Source organism: Podarcis liolepis (assembly GCF_965112155.1).
Source record: "Podarcis liolepis genome assembly, chromosome: 14".
Lineage (NCBI taxonomy): Eukaryota > Metazoa > Chordata > Lepidosauria > Squamata > Lacertidae > Podarcis > Podarcis liolepis.
This window is the reverse complement of record NC_139569.1, coordinates 2859053-2879585: the sequence shown is the minus strand read 5'-3', so window position 1 is coordinate 2879585 and position 20533 is coordinate 2859053. Positions and strand designations below refer to the sequence as shown.

General features: G+C 49.4%; 1 protein-coding gene across 4 annotated transcripts in view; it reads right to left on the bottom strand.

Annotated features, from left to right (window-relative positions):
* Positions 1–20533, bottom strand: part of RADIL (Rap associating with DIL domain) — a 72826-nt gene that overhangs the window by 6159 nt on the left and 46134 nt on the right. For all 4 annotated transcript variants that reach the window (XM_083474688.1, XM_083474691.1, XM_083474690.1 and 1 more), the window contains 8 exons: positions 19396–19433; positions 16391–16551; positions 14911–15023; positions 10684–10921; positions 9167–9339; positions 7668–7818; positions 4961–5151; positions 598–1012 (listed from right to left, as the gene is read on the bottom strand). In XM_083474688.1, coding sequence (XP_083330814.1) covers positions 598–1012; positions 4961–5151; positions 7668–7818; positions 9167–9339; positions 10684–10921; positions 14911–15023; positions 16391–16551; positions 19396–19433 — 1480 coding nt within the window. The remainder of the gene's footprint in view (positions 1–597; positions 1013–4960; positions 5152–7667; positions 7819–9166; positions 9340–10683; positions 10922–14910; positions 15024–16390; positions 16552–19395; positions 19434–20533) is intronic.

Here is a 20533-nt window from a genome sequence, read left to right as displayed (position 1 = left end):
CTTGTGCCCAAGAAAGTGGTCCGTCGGCTGCCCCGGGTGGGGTTGCCCTCCCCCCGAAGGAGCAAGTTTGCAGTTGGGGGGCTGCTTCTGCAGCCAGCTCTGTCCCTGGTCTGAGAGCCATGGCCATTCCTGGTCACAAGCAGTTCCATGTTTTTGCTGCTTCAATACTAGATTACTGCAATGTGATTAGTTTTTCTGCTATTTACAGATCTAATAAATACAACAAAGTTCAGTTGTTGAACGCTTCGGAAGCTGAACAATTTGGAACCCGAACGCCGACAACCGGGAAGTGAATGCTTCCGTTTTTGAACAATTTCGGAAGCAAAACAGCTTCTGAACAGCGTTTTTCATTTTTCTCCCTTCACTTTGCAGCCAGCCCATTGATCCTCAGTTTTCAAACTTTTCGGAAGCCGGTCTTCCGGAACAGATTAGGTTCAAAAACCGAGGTTCCACTGTATTTGATAATCCATTCAGATGTAACAGTTTGCAATAACTCTCAACAGAATAATTCGGCAGAAACACACTCCCAATTATTATAACAGCCTTCCTGGAAAGGTTCAACTCGCTTGCCCCAGAAAGCGGCTCTTCGTTTCCTACCTTCAAGGGTCGTAGTTTTGGTGCCGCTGAGGCCGTTCCTCCGAGGGTCCGCCGTGGCCTTTCCGGGGGTGGCCTCTGGGGTGAGTTCGAGGCCCGCTGGGTCAAAGGTCAGAGGTGTGTTGGGCGGGGTCAGCAGGCAGGAGGCGTCTGCTGGCGCCGATGAGATGCTGCCCTTCCCCTGGGAGGCCTGCAGGTGGAGCTGGTGGAGACTCTCCTGGAGCCGCAGCTCACAAGCCTCGTTATCCCCGGCAGAACCGTTGGCGCCTGGTGGGACAGGAGAGGGACCCCCAGCTGCCCTGGGCTCCACGCAGCTCACGGGTCTGCGGCGCTGCCAGTTCGCCCGGGCATAGGAACGCCCCGTCACCTCTGCCTCCGAGTCCGCCTGGGGGGTGGTTTGGCAGCCGATGGCATCTGTCTTTAACAGGGAGATACAGTGAAAGAGGAGGCGTCAGTCTCTCTTTTACTTATATGAAATGTCTATATCCTGAAATTCATGGAGGGAAAGCTGTCGCAGCAGTTTACTACAGCCATACAGGAGAACCATGAAGACCATATTGAAAAAGAATGTTAAAATCAGAAATCAGCTAACTATTGTGCAGAGGTTATTATTGCCATTTACTAAATATATATACCAGCCTTCATCAAGAAACCACAGGGAGGTTAACGGCATAAAACACAAAATACGTGCTATAACAGCACTTTGATTTGGGCCCAGAAACTGGCAGTTTGTGCAGTAGGGCCAGGATCGCTCAAATCTCCTTGCCCTGGTGAGCAACCCAGCCGTTGAATTCTGGTTGTTCCTAATTGCTCGCGTAAACTTGGCAGAACAGAAACGTTTTCAGGAGGCATTGAAAATTTGGAACAGAAGGTGCCTGCTGAATCTCCTGTGGCAGAGAGTTCCACAGGACTGGGCTGGTGACACTAATTGCTGCATTTCATGTTGTAGTCGGATGAACCTGCCAGGGTGGGATAGAAGGATTCAGGTGGTCTTTGAGGCATCCAGCCCCTAAGTTGTTCAGGGCTTTGTCAATTAATACAAGGACTGTGAACCTGGCTCCGTAGCAGAGGGGCAGCCAGCCCAGATGCTACAGAAGAGTGGAGCCTTCAAAGCATCCTCATCCTCCTCGATGGGAAGAAGAGGGAAAGGTCTGGACCCAAAATGCAGGACATGCAAGGCACCATCGAACCTGTTCTAATCTCTCTACAACCCATGGAAAGGGAAATCCACCTCTGGTGGGAGGGAGTTCCACAGTTCATCTCTGAGATGTGTGAAGAAGGACTTGCTTTCCTCCGTCCCGAATCTTCAGCTTCCTTCATTGGATGCCCACGAGTTCGAGGGCTAACTCTCCCCGTCTTAGCCCTGCTAAGGAGCTTTCCGCCGTCGTTCCATCCCCTCGCTTTCAGGTTAGGGAATTAGCACTAATCCCTCGCATTGGCTTCTGTCTCTCTGAAGCGTCAGCCCAGGGAGGCTTTCAATAAAGGCCAGGAAGGGCTGCAATTGGAGATCAGGCAAAGCGAGGACAAGTTGGTCTCGAGTGCCAGCAGGTGGCTCCCAGTAGGTGCCATCATGGGGTCATCGATAGGAAGAGATTTGCCAGACTCAGAGGGAGCCCCTTTTCCCTTGGTGCCTGTCAGACACAGCCCTTTAAGGGCTGCTCAGAAAAGCAATCACAATTCCACCTGAGATAACTAAAACTCAGCAGGAAGAAAAGCAAATTTCGACCACCTGCATAAACAGAGCGCCGCGGCGCCCCTTGTCTCGCTTTGCAAAACTCTCGCAGCTTCCGCTACTACGAACCGAGTTGCAGCAACAGAGAATCCTCCAGAAAAACAATCTCTCCGAGGACCTGTTGATGGCATTTTACCATTGTACAGTGGTACCTCTGGTTAAGTACTTAATTTGTTCCGGAGGTCCGTTCTTAACCTGAAACTGTTCTTAACCTGAAGCACCACTTTAGCTGATGGGGCCTCCTGCTGCTGCCGCGCCACCAGAGCACAATTTCGGTTCTCATCCTGAAGCAAAGTTCTTAACCCGCGGTACTATTTCTGGGTTAGCAGAGTCTGGGCGCACTCTTCCCACCTTGGATCAAATCTATGCTTCCAGGTGCCATAAGAAAGCTGCAGAGATAGTGCAGGATAGTGCGCACCCCGGAAATGATCTCTTTCAGCTTCTGCCCTCTGGAAGAAGGTACAGGGCTATAAAGACTAGGACTAGCCGCCTGAGAAACAGTTTCTATCCAAATGCGATTTGGGTTTTAAACGCAGTGTAAGGTAGTCTCTACGGGAGTATGTTGTATTGAATTATGGGGTATCAGAGTTTTTAGGGGGCTAACCAGGCTGGGATAGCAGGCTTGTGGGTTTTTGAATGTCTGGTGTAGATTTTTTTTTTTCAATTCCGTTGTTCTGTATGGGACAATGACAATAAAGATTATCATATTATCAAGAGTGGAATGGACTCTCTTGCAAGAGGGACTGGCTGGCCAGCTGACACCCTGAAGTGGAGAACTGCAAGCTGCATTTGTTGCCTTGACCTGAACATGTGTGGGTGCTGATTTCACAACCAGGCGAACCCACAACCCTGGGGAGAATGTGGACAATATCGTTTTCCTTCCCAATTCAGGTAATAGGAAGATTTCTTTGCTGACACTCTGCAGAAACAGGCAGGTGGTGTTGAAGGAAAGGCGATGAGCAGCTGCAGGCGCAAGTCTGGTGGGGGTTTAACATGCGCACACCTTGGAATTTGAGCCCTCGACTGGTTTTCAATTATTCAGAATCGCTGCTGGATTTCATGTTGGGCTTGCAGCAGCAGTGGCAGCTGGTTTGCTTGTTGGGTGTGAGCCCTGGGGCGACGGAAGGAGCCACAATATTTCAGATGGGGGGGGGGAGAAGAAAAGACTTGCCCTTTTGCTCAACTCTCTACCAGCGGGGTGAACCCCACTGAAAATCTCACGTCCGAGACTGCAGAAGTAGATAATTTAACAGGAAGGATTCAAAAGCTGAGGGACCAGAGATTCTTAGAAGACTGTGGTAAATATATGAACTATCTGAAAAGTAATTGGGATGAACAGGACTGCAAGAAGGTGGATTAAGGATTAAGGTGGATTATTTGAAATATTGCAAGAAAGACTACAAAAAGAATGATTAGTTAAGGATAATTAAGTGTAATAGGAAATTTAAAAAAGGCAGAATAAGTGATAAAGAATGGAAAATCACCAGAGGTGTTGACGGAAGTCAAAAATATTGTAAAAGATGTGAGATATGTTGTATGACTGTTGGAACTGATGTGTTTAAAAATATGTTTAAAAATCAAGAAAAATGTGTGTGTGTGTGTGTGTGTGTGTATCTCACATCCACAGGTTTGCAAACAATCCAATGCATCCCCCCCCCCATCTCAACAGCTCTCAACATGTTCTGCAAAACGTGGGGCAGAGGGGGGTGGCGGGGAGATCTTGGTGGCCCTGTGTAGGAAGATCATTTTGGATCTTGCCCAGACAGCCCTCAGGCATAGCAAGGATTGGGTGTGTAAACTAAGCCACACCACATGAAATGATTTAGCTGAACCGGTAGAGGAGCGACAGACAGAAAAGGCAGCCTGTCCTTTCTCCTCCCTGATTCTTCCTTTCTTAGAAGCTCCTTGTTGGTAAATTAGACTACTTCCTTTTGGGCTTTACTTCCTTCCTGCTTCTCCTCCAAGTTCAGGATGAGCTAGCATGAAATACCAGCCAGTGTGGTGTAGTGGTTAAGAGCGGTAGTCTCGTAATCTGGTGAACCGGGTTCGCTTCCCCGCTCCTCCACCTGCAGCTGCTGGGTGACCTTGGGCCAGTCACACTTCTCTGAAGTCTCTCAGCCCCACTCACCTCACAGAGTGTTTGTTGTGGGGGGGGGGGGAGGAGAACGTTAGCCGCTTTGAGACTCCTTTGGGTAGTGATAAAGCGGGATATCAAATCCAAACTCCTCCTCTCACCAGAGTGGTGCATGCTCTGGTTATCTCTCGCTTGGACTACTGCAATGTGCTCTAAGTGGGGCTACCTTTGAAGGTGACCCGGAAACTACAACTAATCCAGAATGCGGCAGCTAGACTGGGGACTGGGAATGGCTGCCAAGACCATATAACACCGGTCCTGAGAGACCTACATTGGCTCCCAGTGCGTTTTGGGGCACAATTCAAAAGTGTTGTTGGTGCTGACCTTGAAAGCCCTAAACGGCCTCGGCCCAGTAGACCTGAAGGAGCGTCTCCACCCCCATTGTTCAGCCTGGACACTGAGGTCCAGCTCTGGTGGTTCCCTCCCTGCAACGGCCCTTCTTATATCTCAAAGATGTGAGACCAAACCCTCAAGATTCTGGAAAGGCAAAAGAGTTTTACCTTGGGGGTCTCCGCTTCGGGCGAGTCACTGGGGTGGGGGCTTTTGCTGCGCAAGCTCCACAGGAAGTGGCGGATGTAGAGGAAGTGTTGGTAAATGTTGTCGTCCAGGTGTTCAGCCTCCAGGTCTACCTTGAACCCTCCACTGGGCAGCATGATTGGCGGGTGGCTGTCAAAGGACTCCAGGATGTCATCTAAAGCCCGTTGTGGCGGAAGCAAATGCGTGAGTTTTGGGTTTTTGTGATGCAACCAGAAAGCCCCCCCCCCCCGTCCCACTGTGATCCATGCAACGGTCACCTCCAGACTTGATTATTGTAATTTGCTCTACGTGGGGCTGCCCTTGAGACTGACCCAGAAACTCCAGCGGGTGCAGAATCCCATGGCGATACTCCTTACATTCATCCAGTGCTATACCAGCTGCACTGGCTCCCAGTGGAGTACAGGGTCAGGTTTAAGGTGCTGGTTTTAACCTTTAAGGGACGCGGGTGGCACTGTGGATTAAACCACAAAACCTAGGGCTTGCCGATCAGAAGGTTGGCGGTTCGAATCCCCGTGACGGGGTGAGATCCTGTTGCTCAGTCCCTGCTCCTGCCCACCTAGCAGTTCAAAAACACGTCAAAGTGCAAGTAGATAAATAGGTACCACTCCGACGGAAAGGTAAACGGCATTTCCGTGCGCTGCTCTGGTTCTCCAGAAGCGGCTTCGTCATGCTGGCCACATGACCCGGAAGCTGTACGCCGGCTCCCTCGGCCAGTAAAGCGAGATGAGCGCCGCAACCCCAGAGTCGGCCACGACTGGACCTAATAGTCAGGGGTCCCTTTACCTTTACCCTTTAAAGCCCTATACGGCCTAGGACCTTCGTACCTACGGGACCGCCTCTCCTGGTGTGCCCCACGGAGGACCTTAAGGTACACAAATAACAACACTTTGGAAGTCCCAAGCCGCAAGGTGGTTAGACTGGTCTCAACTAGGGCCAGGGCCTTTTCAGTACTGGCTCCGACTTGGTGGAACGCTCTGTCACAAGAGACCAGGGCCCTGCAGGACTTGACATCTTTCCTCAGTGCCTGCAAGACAGAGCTGTTCCGCCTGGCCTTTGGCCAAAGCACAGTCTGACCCCTCTCTCCTTCTGTAATCCTCATAGAACTCTAGCCCAATGGTTGCCGTTAATTTGATTCTGAATTGATTTTAGAATGAACTGATTTTTAGAATGCTGTGTTTCTTTATTGTTGCTAGCCGCTCTGAGCCCGGCTTTGGCTGGGGAGGGTGGGCTATAAATAAAATATTATTATTATTATTATTATTATTATTATTATTATTATTATGTGCCCCAGAATCCTCTGTGCTGTTTGGAGGGGTGCTACCACACACTCCCCGTTGGCATGGGACAGGAGAACCGCTTTCCAGCCCCGCCTAAACCAGCCAAGGAAGCAGAAATCGGCCGCCCTGTCTCCATCTTTCAGTCTAATTGCTTTGGCCCGGATGAGGCTTCTCTGCCGATCGCTTTGGGTACTTGACACAAAATCATTCCCCAAATGTTGATTTAAAAGGTTGCCTTTCCTGGCAGGGGAATGCTTGTTTCCACCATGATATTTCAGCAGCCTCCTGTTTTCGCCCTAAAAGCTCTGTGGGGAACGATGGGCATCCGTGCTCCGAGACAAGAGCGCATGCAAAGGCTGTGGCTGGTGCCGTTTCCCTTGTGCGCAAACGGTGCGAAGACCGCATGCGGCACTCGCCTCTCTCTGAGCAATGTGCCCCTCAAATGTCTCCCATTAATCAAAACGTGCGCTGGGGGGGGGGGAGCAGGGGAGCGAGCCAAGCGGATTGGTCAGCGCTGCAAAATGACTTTCACCTATGAAATATGAAGCTACGCCTGGGACCCACAGCAAAATGTTGCAGTAAGTGCTCCCGTTCAAGGTCTCGGCTGCGACGACCTTTCCCAGAGCGCTCCGTTCCGTCCCCCGTTCCCACAAGAATCAGCCAGTAATCTGTGCCCCCCTCCCACCAAGCACGGTTAGGGCTGCATCGGGTCCTCACTCGACTTGAGATTTTCTTTTCTGAAGTGTTTTCGTATTTTTGAAAGACTGGCAGAGGGTTTCAGAAAGGGGACTTCCCCAGCCCTGCTTGGGGGTGTCAGGGATTCGTAGAATTGTAGGGACACGGAGGGTCATCTAGTCCAGCCCCCATCAAGGCAGGAATGTAATTGGTGACGACGGGTGGGCATCCAATCAGCCCTGAAGTCCGCCCCATTTCATTTTCAGTGGCAGAGAAATGGGGACAATTGAACTGCATACTTTTCAGCAGAGGGCCAGTCCACTGTCCCTCAGACCTTGTCGGGGGCTGAACTATATTTTTTGGGGGGGATGAATGAATTCCTAAGCCCCACAAATAACCCAGAGAAGCATTTTAAATAAAAGCACAAATTCTACTCATGTTAAAACACCAGGCAGGCCCCACAAATAACCCAGAGATGCATTCTAAATAAAAGGATGCATTCTACACATGTAAAAACACGCTGATTCCCGGACCATCTGTGGGCTGGATTTAGAAGGTGATTGGGCCGCATCCGGCCCCTGGGCCTTAGGTTGCCTACCCATGGCATACACATTGTTTCTTTAAGCATTTCCCCCATTGCCCCTTCTGACTCTCCCCTTCTGTGATTCCCCCATTGACAGAATCCCTCGCCGGGCAACCCGGCCGTGCCTGATCTTACCTGTCCTGAAGGCTGCCAGGCTATCCTCCTTGCTGGGCTGCCAGGCTGGTACACATCCCATGTCAGACGAGGCCTGGTACTGGGTGAGGATGTGGTGCAGCTGGGCAGGATTGAGGGCAGGGAATTCGGCTCTCAGCACAGGCCAGGTCATCTGAGCAAAGCAAGAGAGGGACGGGTGAGGTGTTGCAGAGGAATGCTCACTGGGTGGCTAGCCCACCCTCAGACGGGCGCTGCCAACATCACGGGATTGTGAGGATCTTAGACGCTGAGATTTCAGAGACCAAACCTGAGACCTAGGGGACTGGCTGGACACTGAGAGGTGGTGGCCAGAGACTGCTGAGCGGGCACCGGGAGAAGGGGGTTTGGAGACTGTCTTGGAGGAAAGGATCAGTGATCTGGGAGAGCCAGGAAGATGAGGGTCAGAGGCAGGAGAAGCTGCAAGATTGGAGAGCAAAGAACAGGTGGCAGAGGAGGGAGAGATAGGTTGGGATGGTGGAGAGTCAAAGCCAGGCATAGGCAAACTCGGCCCTCCAGATGTTTCGGGACTACAACTCCCATCCTCCCTAGCTAACAGGACCAGTGGTCAGGGATGATGGGAATTGTAGTCTCAAAACATCTGGAGGGCAGAGTTTGCCTATGCCTGGTCAAGGCCTTCCACACCTCCTCCTCCTGCCCCACCACACCTGCTCCACTAAGGGGGAGTGGAGGAGAGCATCACCCCCCAGAAAGGTTATGCAATAATTTGCAGAGATAGAGGTTAATTGGGAGAAGGGAAGAGGGAGGGGAGGAGAGCATTACACCCCAGAAATATGCAATAATTTCCAGAGATAGAGGTTAATTGGGAGAGGGGGAGAGGGAGGGGAGGAGAGCATTACCCCCCAGAAAGGTTGCAAAAGTTTCCAAAGATAGAGGTTAATTGGGTGGGGGAAGGGGGGAGGAGAGCATCAACCCCCCGAAAGGTTGTGCAATAATTTCCAGAGATAGAGGTTAATTGGGAGAGGGGGAGAGGGAGGGGAGGAGAGCATTACCCCCCCCCCAGAAAGACTATGCAGTAATTTGCAGAGATAGAGGTAGAGATAGATAAGATAGAGATTAATTGGGAGAGGGGAAGAGGGAGGGGAGGAGAGCATTACCCCCCAGAAAGACTATGCAATAAGAGATGGAAGTTAATTGGGAGAGGTGAGGAGGGCAGGACACTTCTGCCCCGTTTGAGGCCATACAATAATCTGCATCCAGCTCCTGCTGGGTGAAGCTTGCAAGCTGCAGGCAGCCTTCTCGATTAAGTTATTTTTTTTAAGGCGCCCTCGCCCAGCTGGAGAGTCAAGCCCCCTCCGTCCATCCTGCCACCTGCAAGTGGTAAGCAGACAAGCCTGGAGACTTTGGGTCAGCCCCTGGGGACTTGGCAACCGTACTCACGAGACGGTGGCCGTGGGCACATAAAACTCCCCCTGCTGGACTGCCCAACTGGACATGCCCCTTTGAGGCCAAGGGCTCCTCACCTGTGCCAGCTGGGAGTTTGGCATGGCCAAGAGGCTGGCCACGCTGGAGAGCTTGCCAAAGAACTCGTCCGCCAGCTGCCCAAAGCCCACACGCTGTGCCCATTCCAGGAGCAGCCGAAGGGTGGCACGGACTCTCACGCCTTTCGACCAATGGAAGCAGCCCAAGGAGGAGCCTGGGGAGGAAGAGGAAGGGGAGGAGAAGAAGAGGAAGGTCATGGAAGGATCACCAGCTTCGGATGTGCTTTGTCAGATTGCCCAGTTGACCCCACGATGCTCTTGAGATCCTCATTTCCGCCAGGTTTTTCCATTTCAAATAATTTACAAACGCTTCTTAGATTTTATTTCATTTACTTATTGAATTAATTATTTATTAATTGATTGATTGATTAGTTAATTAATTAATTAATTTGTACCCCTCCTTTTCCCCTGACAGCTAAAAGCAGAGGGTGTGCGGAACAATAATTATGAAACAATTAAACCTTGATAGAATTAAATCTCTTTCCAGATCCCCGTCTCCAGACCATGCTTCCTTGAGCATTGTTTTAACAATGGAAAGGGGGCGTATAAGTAAAATGACAATGATGATGATCTCTTGCCAGCATCCTTGGTCCTCCTGTGGGAATGTTCAGGGAGGCAGGAGAGGATATATTGTTTAATTACATCCTTCCCAACTTGTGTTAACAAGTTCTATGATTTAGCAGAGTAATACACACACCCCTTTTTAAACTTACACAGCAGATAGGTTTGCCAGGCTTGCATAAGCCTCTAAAATAAGTTTCCTGGTAATTCCCCTTTTATTCCCTCCTAAAAAGAATAGACATGACACAGTCTTGTATAAGAGAGTTTACTCACACGTTCTGTTCACAAATGGATCCCAGAAGGCAGATTTAAGTTACAAAATACAGTCATACCTCGGGTTACAGACGCTTCAGGTTGCGTTTTTTTGGATTATGGACCGCCGAAACCCGGAAGTACCGGAACGGGTTACTTCTGGGTTTTGACGGTCGTGCATCCCCAGAAGCACTAAATTGTGCTTTGTGCATGCGCAGAAGCGCCGAATCGCAACCCGCGCATGTGCAGATGCGTCACTGCTGGTTGCGAACGCCGCGGGTTGTGAACGTGCATCCTGCACGGATCATGTTTGCGACCCGAGCGTCCACTGTATATACACATGGAATCTATCCCATAAGGAGATAGTTCCTTTGTCCTCTCTTGGCTAGAAACCAAGAGAGCATCTCAGGCTGAGGAGATGTTGCTTCTTTGAGGAATGGAGTCAGAGAGAGAGATGGCTGCCTTGCCCTGTGCTATTTTGTTACCTGCACAGGTAAGGTCACACCCACTTCTGCTCACCTGTAGAGGAAGTTTGTCCCAGCCCAGGAGGAAACTGGAAGTTTATTTACTGGCTGGACAAGCATCCCTCTTCATGTCTAACCTTGTCCACTTTAGGAATGTTGCATTTGACTCCTCCGTGTTTCACACCCCACACCTCCCATTTGGAAGCTCCTCCCACCACTCACCTTTTTCCATCAGCTGGTTGAAGAGGAGGGTGTTGGAGAAGAAGAACAGGTAGGCAAACATCTGGGAGCTGATTTCGAGGTGCACCTCATACTGGCGGAGGAGGTCCAAGCTGGCCTGGTAGGTCGACACCACTTTGCGTATCTCCTCGGGAAGAGGCGGGGAAGAGAGCCAGCCCTCTCGCCCTTCGCTCTGGAAGGGGTTGCAGTCCAACAAGGGTGGCAAAGACACGTACAGAGACTGGACAGGGACGGGGAGAGAGAAAGGGCGGCTCAGCTCTGAACTTCTCATACCAAATGTTCTGAGGAGGGGCGAGTGACCCACTTTGGTCCCACGTAGCGCTGGAGAAGCGTTGCAGCTTGTGTGTGTGTGTGTATCTATTTATCTAGATATTTGTGTGTGTGTGTGTATCTATTTATCTTTTTGAATTATGATGCTGGAGGAGACTCTTGAGAGTCCCATGGACGGCAAGAAGATCAAACCTCTCCATTCTGAAGGAAATCAGCCCTGAGTGCTCACTGGAAGGACAGATCCTGAAGCTGAGGCTCCAATACTTTGGCCACCTCATTTGAAGAGAAGACTCCCTGGAAAAGACCCTGATGTTGGGAAAGATGGAGGGCACAAGGAGAAGGGGACGACACAGGATGAGATGGTTGGACAGCGTTCTCGAAGCTACCAACATGAGTTTGACCAAACTGCGGGAGGCAGTGGAAGACAGGAGTGCCTGGCGTGCTCTGGTCCATGGGGTTACGAAGAGTTGGACACGACTAAACGACTAAACAACATCTATTTATCTAGATGGAACGCCCTCCCACCAGATGTCAAAGAGAACAACTACCAGACTTTTAGAAGATATCTGAAGGCAGCCCTGTTTAGGGAAGCTTTTAATGTTTGATGCATTACTGTATTTTAATATTTTGTTGGAAGCCGTCCAGAGTGGGTGGGGTATAAATAAATTATTATTATTATTATTATTATTATTATTATTATTATTATTATTATTATTATTATTATATCTGCACCCACAACAGGCCTCAGGATTCCTGGCTTGGAGCAACAAACACACACCTTTTTCAAACTTTTGCTTTTGACAGCTCTTTTGTGCAAATCTGGCATTTTGGGAAAGTTGCATTTCTGAAATTAAAAAAAAATATATAATTGGGTGGCACACAAATTAAACTAAGATGCGCTCAGGTTGCCAGGGGTTGGGCTAGATGACCCTCGAGGTCCCTTCCAACTTGACAATTCCATGATTCTATGAAAAGCCTCAGACACAGAAGAGTATTGTAGGGTAGGCAATAAACCAGGACTGGAATCATATAAATGTAGCGCTGGAAGGGACTCTGCAATACAGGAATCTCGAAACATGGATCCCCTTCCAATTCAAAACCATACTGGACCCTGCTTAGCTTTGCAAATATGCTAGCAGTTTTATTGCTGTGCCATATATTTCATACATTTTTAATTTTCAGAAATGCATTTTTTTATACGTGCCAGTGGCCTACAGTGAGTCTGCAGTGAGAGAGGGCAGGGAAGGCAGATATGGAGATGGCTGGAATATTGGACCAATCGCCAAGATGGAAAGAACGAGAAGTTTGCAGCTGTCTGGCTTGATTGTGTTAACACATGTCAATAAAGAGGAAAACAGTTTGTCCCCTCCCTCTGCTAATCAATGGATTTTGGTTAATTCAATACTATAGCATATTATTCCTCTTTAAGATTCATCTCAACCCACAACAGTCGTGGGTTTTCGTTTTATTCTGGGCTTGAAATCAATAGTCATATCATTCTATTTTTATTGCACCAGCGTGGAGTATACTATTGAGGGTTTTGTTAACCCTGCGTGGCATTTTCCCCTTGAGTCGCTTTTCTTGCTTTATTCATAATAATAATAATAAAAATTAAGATGAGAGTGGGAAGGACACCAGGAAAAGCTGAGAAAGGAAAGAACAGGCAGCTTTCCAACCTGGAGGCTTGCTGAATGTGTGCCAGAACTGGCGAAAGGCAGTCACCCCTCCAAATATAGCATCTCGGAAAGTGTTTCCCCACCCTTCCAGTAAAAGTGCTCATTTCTCTGGCCTTCCAGGCTGCGAGACCTGACTCATTTCGCGAGAGGTTCCTCTTGGCCAGATGCCTGGCGCTCGAGACGAGAGCGTCGCAAGCCAGGTACTCGGAGCTTTGCAAAGGAGCAAGCAGGCAGGTGGGGAGAGCGAGGAGTCCCCTGCCTTCGAGGAGTTTACACTTCAAATTTCACACCTTCCCGCAGGAACGGTACCTTATTAATCTACAGTGGTACCTTGGGTTACATACAGACTCCACTAACCCAGAAATAGTACCTCGGGTTAAGAACTTTGCTTCAGGATGAGAACAGAAATCGCGCTGTGGTGCTGCCGCGGCAGCAGGAGGCCCCATTAGCTAAAATGGTGCTTCAGGTTAAGAACAGTTTCAGGTTAAGAACGTAACTCCAGAACGAATTAAGTACTTAACCCGAGGTACCTTGCACTTTTGGTGTGCATTCGAACTGCTAGGTTGGCAGGAGCTGGGACTGAGCAACGGGAGCTCACTCTTTCGCGGGGATTCGAACCACCAACCTTCTGATCAGCAAGCCCAAGAGGCTCAGTGGTTTAGACCACAGCGCCACCCACGTCCCTACAGTTTGCAAACAGGAGATTAAAAAGACAAGCCCTGTGTTTTGCTGACTTCTCGATGTCTACCCAAAAGCGTATGTATTGTATCATGTCTTCAGGTGTATCATGTCTTCGCTGCTGGAAGTTGCCCCCCTCCGATCTGATCTCCCTCCCTCTCCCCTTCTTCCCGTGACATCACCACTGCCATGCACGGCTGGCTGCGCCTGTGGTGCAGTGCAGGATGCGCAGGGCTGCATCTGCAAGGAGACACTTTCTCCTTGCGCGGTGCCAGCCATGTGTGCAGCCGAGGACCAGGCCTGGAGACACAGCCGTTTCTCTGCATGGGGGGGGGGGGCAGAATGAGCTCTGCAATGGCTGAGAGAGTCTGTGCCTCTGACTGCAACTGGGGAATGATTTGAGCTAAATAAGCAATCTTGGGTGCTCCTGGGGAGGTCTGCAACATTGGGTAAAGACCGTGATACATGGACCTCATTTTCTTCCTCCTCAGAAAGGTTGGTTTGGCAAAGGCAACAGCGAAAAGGGCCACTTTCAAATGACAGGCGGAGATCCACATTAACCTTCTCCCTGACAGGCTTGATTTCTGCTTGCAGGGTGGGGTTGCCTTGCATTCAGAAATGTCCATCCTTCCGTCTACCGCAAGCCAGTCTCCCTGCATGATCGCCTTGCCCCATGCATACCCTCTTGACCACTTTGATCTTAGGAACTGATCCACATAATACCCCTTCCTCGGCTGTAAGGAGTCTGATCTTTTAGACCGGCGGCACCTACGCACTTTGGAACTCCCCACCGATAGACACCAAGCAGTGGCAACCTTCGCTGTCTTTTCTCCGCCACCTGCTAAAGAAACCTTTTCACAGAGCCTAGGGCTTGCCGATCAGAAGGTCGGTGGTTCAAATCCCCGCGACGGGGTGAGCTCCCGTTGCTCTGTCCCAGCTCCTGCCAACCTAGCAGTTCGAAAGCACACCAGTGCAAGTAGATAAATAGGTACCACTGCAGCAGGAAGGTAAATGGTGTTTCCATGCGCTGCTCTGGTTTGCCAGAACCGGCTTAATCATGCTGGCCACATGACCCAGAAAAACTGTTTGTGGACAAACGCCGGCTCCCTCGGCCAGTAAAGTGAGATGAGCATCGCAACCCCAGAGTCGTCCACGACTGGACCGAATGGTCAGGGATCCCTTTACCTTTACCCAGATACCTAGAATGCGTTACATATTTTTTATATTGTAATTTTGTGTTGTGAACCACCCTGAGATTGACTGGTATAGGATGGATACAAATTTAATAATTATAATAATAATTAATAATAACAATAACAACGACAAGAAAAAGAAGAGAATGCTGGTGTGTGTTTTAGCTTATTGCTGGTTTTTAATGTTCAAATGTTTTAACTGGTCTGACTAACAACCTCACTGTTTTATTCTTTTCATAGACTGCTTTGAGGATTTCTACGCTGGAGCGGCACAGACATTTCATCAAATAAATAAAATTAATATGGGGGGATTTTCCAGTCTTTGGACCTCGGTCAGGAGAAGCAGCCCTCACCCCCACAGCTCCCTGGAAGCAGCAGGGACATATATTTACCTTGGAGATGTAATAGACACACTGCTGGAAGGTATACATAATGACTTCCTCAAGGACCGTCATGGCTTCTTCGCTGGCAGTGATGGTCAGGGAAATGAGAGATTCCTTGGATCCTAAAAGGGAGACAGGAAAAAGAAAGGAGGAGGAGGGCTGAGCCCAACATTTGGGGCTGAGCATTTGCTCCTCGAGAAAAGGCACCTCTGCAGCTCTACCCAAAAAGCCTCGCATTCAGAGGCCAAAACCTTAATGTGTTTATTTATTGTTCACGTTTGCAAACCGCCCCTTTTGCTGCAGGAACCCAGAGAGGTGAACACACTTAATAATCCCATAAAGCAATTAATTTAAATATCATTTTTTACAAATCGCATTAGGTTAATGCGCCAGGAAAAGACAGAGAATGTGAAGGGGTTCCAAGCTGGCACAGAAAGAGCCACACGGCCAACTCCACAAATGTGAAGACGGAGAGACTCCCACGACTCTGCGTATGTGAAATAACTCAGTGAAGTTTGCTAAGCTTTTAAACCGACCGGGTTTATGGCCTCCTTCGGGTAACAAGAGTTGCAGAAATAGAGAGAAAGCCTGTCCAGCCATCCAAAAGCACCCCTTCTTTCCAACCAGGCAGGAAGGCAACAGCCCCGTCCAACTTCTGCCCCCCACCCTGATAAAAGGCTCCCATGGGTGTCCCTCTGGACCTGTAAAACTCATCTGAGCTGCCATTGGACGCCCTCCCTGCTCGTCTTCAGAGGGAGCGAATCAAGAAGCCTGATTCTTGCCCACCCATGTCAGGGCTGAGCCACAGCAGGCTGCAGGTTGGGACTTAGGTGGCTTAGAGGTCCTCCATACCAACCCCACCACCCCACAGAAAACTAGGTGTCCAGGAGGAGGAAGGGGAGTAACATGTGCAAATGGCTTGAGATACCTATTAGGTCCATAAATTATCATATACTAGCATATATTCAACACAAAAAACAGCGACAATTTGTTGTTGACAAAGGTAAAAGGTAAAGGTACCCCTGCCCGTATGGGCCAGTCATGTCCGACTCTAGGGTTGCGTGCTCATCTCGCTCAAGAGGCCATGAGCCGGTGCCATACGAAGACACTTCCTGGTCACGTGGCCAGCGTGACAAAGCTGCAGCTGGCAAGTCAGCACCAGCGCAGCACACGGAAACGCCGTTTACCTTCCCGCTATAAAGCGGTCCCTATTTATCTACTTGCACTTAAGAGTGCTTTCGAATTGCTAGGTGGGCAGGAGCTGGGACCGAACGACGGGAGCTCACCCCGCCGCGGGGATTCGAACCGCCGACCATACGATCGGCAAGTCCTAGGCACTGAGGTTTTACCCACAGCGCCACCCGCGTTGACAAAGGACAGCTGGACATATAAAGGGCCCCATTACCCCCAGTAGCTTAGGGCCTCATCAAACCTAAATCCAGCCCTGACGCCACCCACTCCAACCAATCTAAAAGCGTAATAAAAACACCTTTCATGTCCAGCTCCTCCTCCATGCTCTGGATGTAAACCGGGGATTTCTGCTGGACGAAGTAGAGGATTTCGATGGAGTTTGACATCCAGAAAAGGACGTGCTGCAAGTCGGGCAGCAGGTCTTTGATGGTGAAGCGGGAGAGAGACGCAGGATCCTGGCTGACGAGACAAGCGCAGAGTTGAGAGGCATCCCGGCAGAGCTACAGGGACGCAGTTCACGCACAAGCACAACACCACCCCTCTCCAAGCAGATCTTTGAACCTCCACTTTGCTCACCAGGCTCTGAGAGACCCTCGCAAGATCTCACACAACCGCCCTGGGTTTCTGCAGGAGCCTCCCAGAGCCCGGGAAGCAAGGCGGAGAGCTTAGGGAGAAAGCTGCCCCCAAAGAGCTTTTAAGCTCTCTGCATTTAATTTGGGCGAGTTCAGCCGGCCAGCTGCCAAGCACATGAAGTTGAAATTGCACAAGTAGGATGTGGAACAACGTGGAAGGGTTTCAACCGGTGCAGGGATGGCTATTCCGCCTGAGGTTCCTGGGGAAAATTTGGGGCACTTGGGAACTATAGTCCAAAACATCTGGAGCGTGCCAGATGTTGGTGTAGGCTGCACTAACCACTGCACCACATGGCTCTGCTAAACCCCAGCTTCCTGAGAAACAGCCTTCTTTTTCAGAAGGATATGCCCCTCTTCTTCCCACCAGCATTTCCTTACAGTCTCTCCAGTCTCCAGGCGCCAAGATTGGTTGTTTATTCCAAAAGAATAAATAAAATCATATGGGATCATTTCACCAAAATGATAGGCTCCAGAGAGAGACTGCGCACACCAGCGCTGCTCCCTTATATTAAGACTGAGCCAATTATCTAAAGAGGACAAGGAAATCTGGATCTGGTTTTATTCTTTCCCTTGCACCGAAGCACTGCTTTTTGTTTTTGCTTTACATATAGATTGCCGCAATAATAATTCAACCCTGTCTGAATGGATTGTCTTAATCAAGTCCCCTCCTTCTCTCATCAGATGCCTTCCCGGGTTGTTAAGGAATTGGAGGAGGAATGCAACCGAGCAAATAAAGGACACTAGGAGAGCCTGGCTGAGTTGCTGTGCAAAAAAGATAAGGCGACAATAAACACAAAGAAAAGGAGACCGAAAAAGGCCGGACTTAGCGCACAGAGACATTTGTCCTTTCCACACTCCGTTTGTCAGCATCGAGTGGAACAACAACCGCAAGAAGTGATCAGGCTTCTGTAAGGCGGTCAACCCTAATTCCGTGCCAAGGCAAGCAGCATTCTGCAACCCAGGTGGATTATGCAACTGAAGCAAAATTTGCAGTGTAGGAGGCAGCGTGGTGTAGCAGTTAGCCGTGCTCAGCCGTGAAGCACGGCTGGTTACTGCTGGTTACTGCCTCTCAGCCTAGCCCACCTCACAGGGCTGTTGGGGGGATTAAATGAGGTTGGGGTCACCTTGAGCTCCCTGGAGAAAAGGGTGGGATAAATGCAATAAAAGTAAAGGGACCCCTGACCATTAGGTCCAGTCGTGACCGACTCTGGGGTTGCGGCGCTCATCTCCCTTTATTGTCCGAGGGAACCGGCATACAGCTTCTGGGACATGTGGCCAGCATGACTAAGCCGCGTCTGGCGAACCAGAACAGCACACAGAAACGCCGTTTACCTTCCCACCACAGCAGTACCTATTTATCTACTTGCACTTAGACATGCTTTCGAACTGCTAGGTTGGCAGGAGCAGGGACTGAGCAATGGGAGCTCACCCCGTTGCAGGGATTCGAAGCGCCGACCTTCTGATCGACAAGTCCTAGGCTCTGCGGTTTAACCCACAGTGCCACCCGTGTCCCTTATAAATGCAATAAATAAATGCAATAAACAAACAGATAGACAAGTATCAGGGACTCTAGGGTTTGAATTAGGAATCACAGGAGGTGGCCTTGTATGTTGTGTGTGGCCAGGCATTGGAGGGAAGGGGACGCAGGTTCGTGACGTTGGTTCCTGTGACCTTTGGGTGATGTTTGAAGGTTCTCCTAGGGGTTTAAGTGGATGCTAAATCCTAAATCCCTCTGGGGTCTCTGAAGCCTTTCTGCACTTGAGCAGAATTGCAGAATACAGATCTGGACACCAGCCACTTTACTCCACTCCAACCCCTTTTTTATTCCCTCTCTTGGAGGAAGTACAGTGGAACCTCAGTTTTCGACTGTAATCCGTTCCGGAAGACTGTTCGGCTTCTGAAACGTTCGAAAACCAAGGATCAATGGACGGTTGGCAAAATCCATTGAAAAAATGGAAAAACACGCAGCGGAAGCCATTGAACTTCCGAGGCGCATTCAAAAATGGAAGCAATTACTTCCCGGTTTTCGGCTTCTGAATCATTCTGCTTCCGAGACGCTCGAAAACCGAGGTTGTATTTCTGTCCAGAATGGTTATGCAACCGCAGAAGCAAATTTAATTAAGAAATGTTCATATTAAAGGCTATCTCTTGGGAGTTGGATCTGAATGTCAGAAGATTCGGAATAGATAAAAAGGAAATTTTCTTTTATTCACCCAGAATTTTCCAATCTAGCTTCACTACATGTCCAATAGTTCTAGTGGTAGGAAAAAGAAACGATCTCTCTCCATTTTCTCCAGGCTGTGAATAATTAGCAAGAACAGCAACGACCGATGACATCGCACTGCAATTTCTTACCAGAAAACAAAACAGGGCTAGTCTGCTGCACTAGGTTCAGGCATTCACACAAAGCACGGATAAACCATGGCTTGCTGTACTGTGAGAACCAGGCCCTTTTATCATGTGCTTTGCATGAGTCAAGACACCGCCTTTAAGATAAATACTGCTTCTTATATGATGCATTTGCATGCTATATTTTATAGGCATCCTCCTCACCCCCCAGGATGACACAGAGCTTGGTTTGGGCGGCATGCAAACCGAAACCTACATGCACATTTATTTGGAAGCAACTTTTCGCAGAAAGAAGCGGAAATCCTGGATGCAGAAGACTTACTGTTGCGATTGTTTCTCGGCTAGTTCGTTTGTTTTCTCCTGGAATCGAGGAAGGAAACAAAGAAAGGGAAAGGGCATGAATATCACTGACACTGTGAAGATGAGAAAGTGCCCAAATCTGCACAGCCAGTCCCAATTTTGCTTGCTAGCCACGTTATCTCACAATAAACTCCCCATCCCTCCTCCCGTAGTGAGTGTTCATTTGCAGCAGGGAAACCCAGAGATTTGCAGAAGGACAACCAATCTTCAGGCCTGGTTAAAGAGGACATGCAATGATGGTGCCAGGTAAGCCTCTCCGGGGTGAGCATTCCACAAACGGGGAGCCACCACTAAAAAGGCCCTGCTCTCTTCGACCGAAAGAAGGAGAGAGATTCAATTATATATGTGGGAATGTTCAGGGAGGCAGGAGAAGATATACTGTTTATTAATATCCTTCCTAACTTGCGCAGGCAAGTTCTATAACTTAGCAGAGTTTTAACATTCCCCTCTAAACGCACAGCGGGTAGCTGGTTGCGGGTTTGTTTAAGCCTCTCAATATTAGGTTCCTGGTAAGTCCCCTTATATCTCTCTTAAAATAATAAACGCACCACAATCTTGTGCAAAGTATATAAAAGAAGTTTACTCACATCATCAGTTCACAGTTGGATCCCTGAAGGCAGACTTAGTTACAAAGTATATACATGTGGGTCTACCCCATATAGGGGGTTAATCTCAGTGAGTGCAGACTGGCAGTCACAGCAGTTCACACGACGAAAGGAAGATTGAGAAGGAGGGAGGAGGGCTGTGTACCTTGTGCTTTTGTTACCTGGACAGGTAAGGCCACGCCCACCTCTAGTCACATGCCAGAGGAGGTATGTCCCAGTCCAGGAGGAAACAGGAAGTTCCGACTGGCTGGACCATCCATCCCCTTGCAAGTCCACTCTAGGAAAACGAGGAATGTTGTACTTGACTGCTACTTATGTATCACATCCCACAATACAGTGGTACCTCCGTTCCAGAGCCCCGTTCGCACCCTAAATAGAATATAAGACTGCGTCGGAGCAGGTCGGATTTCGCTGCTTCCGCACATGCGCGTGACATCATTTTGACCGTCTGTGCATGCGCGAAACCCGGAAGTAACACGCTCCGTTACTTCCAAG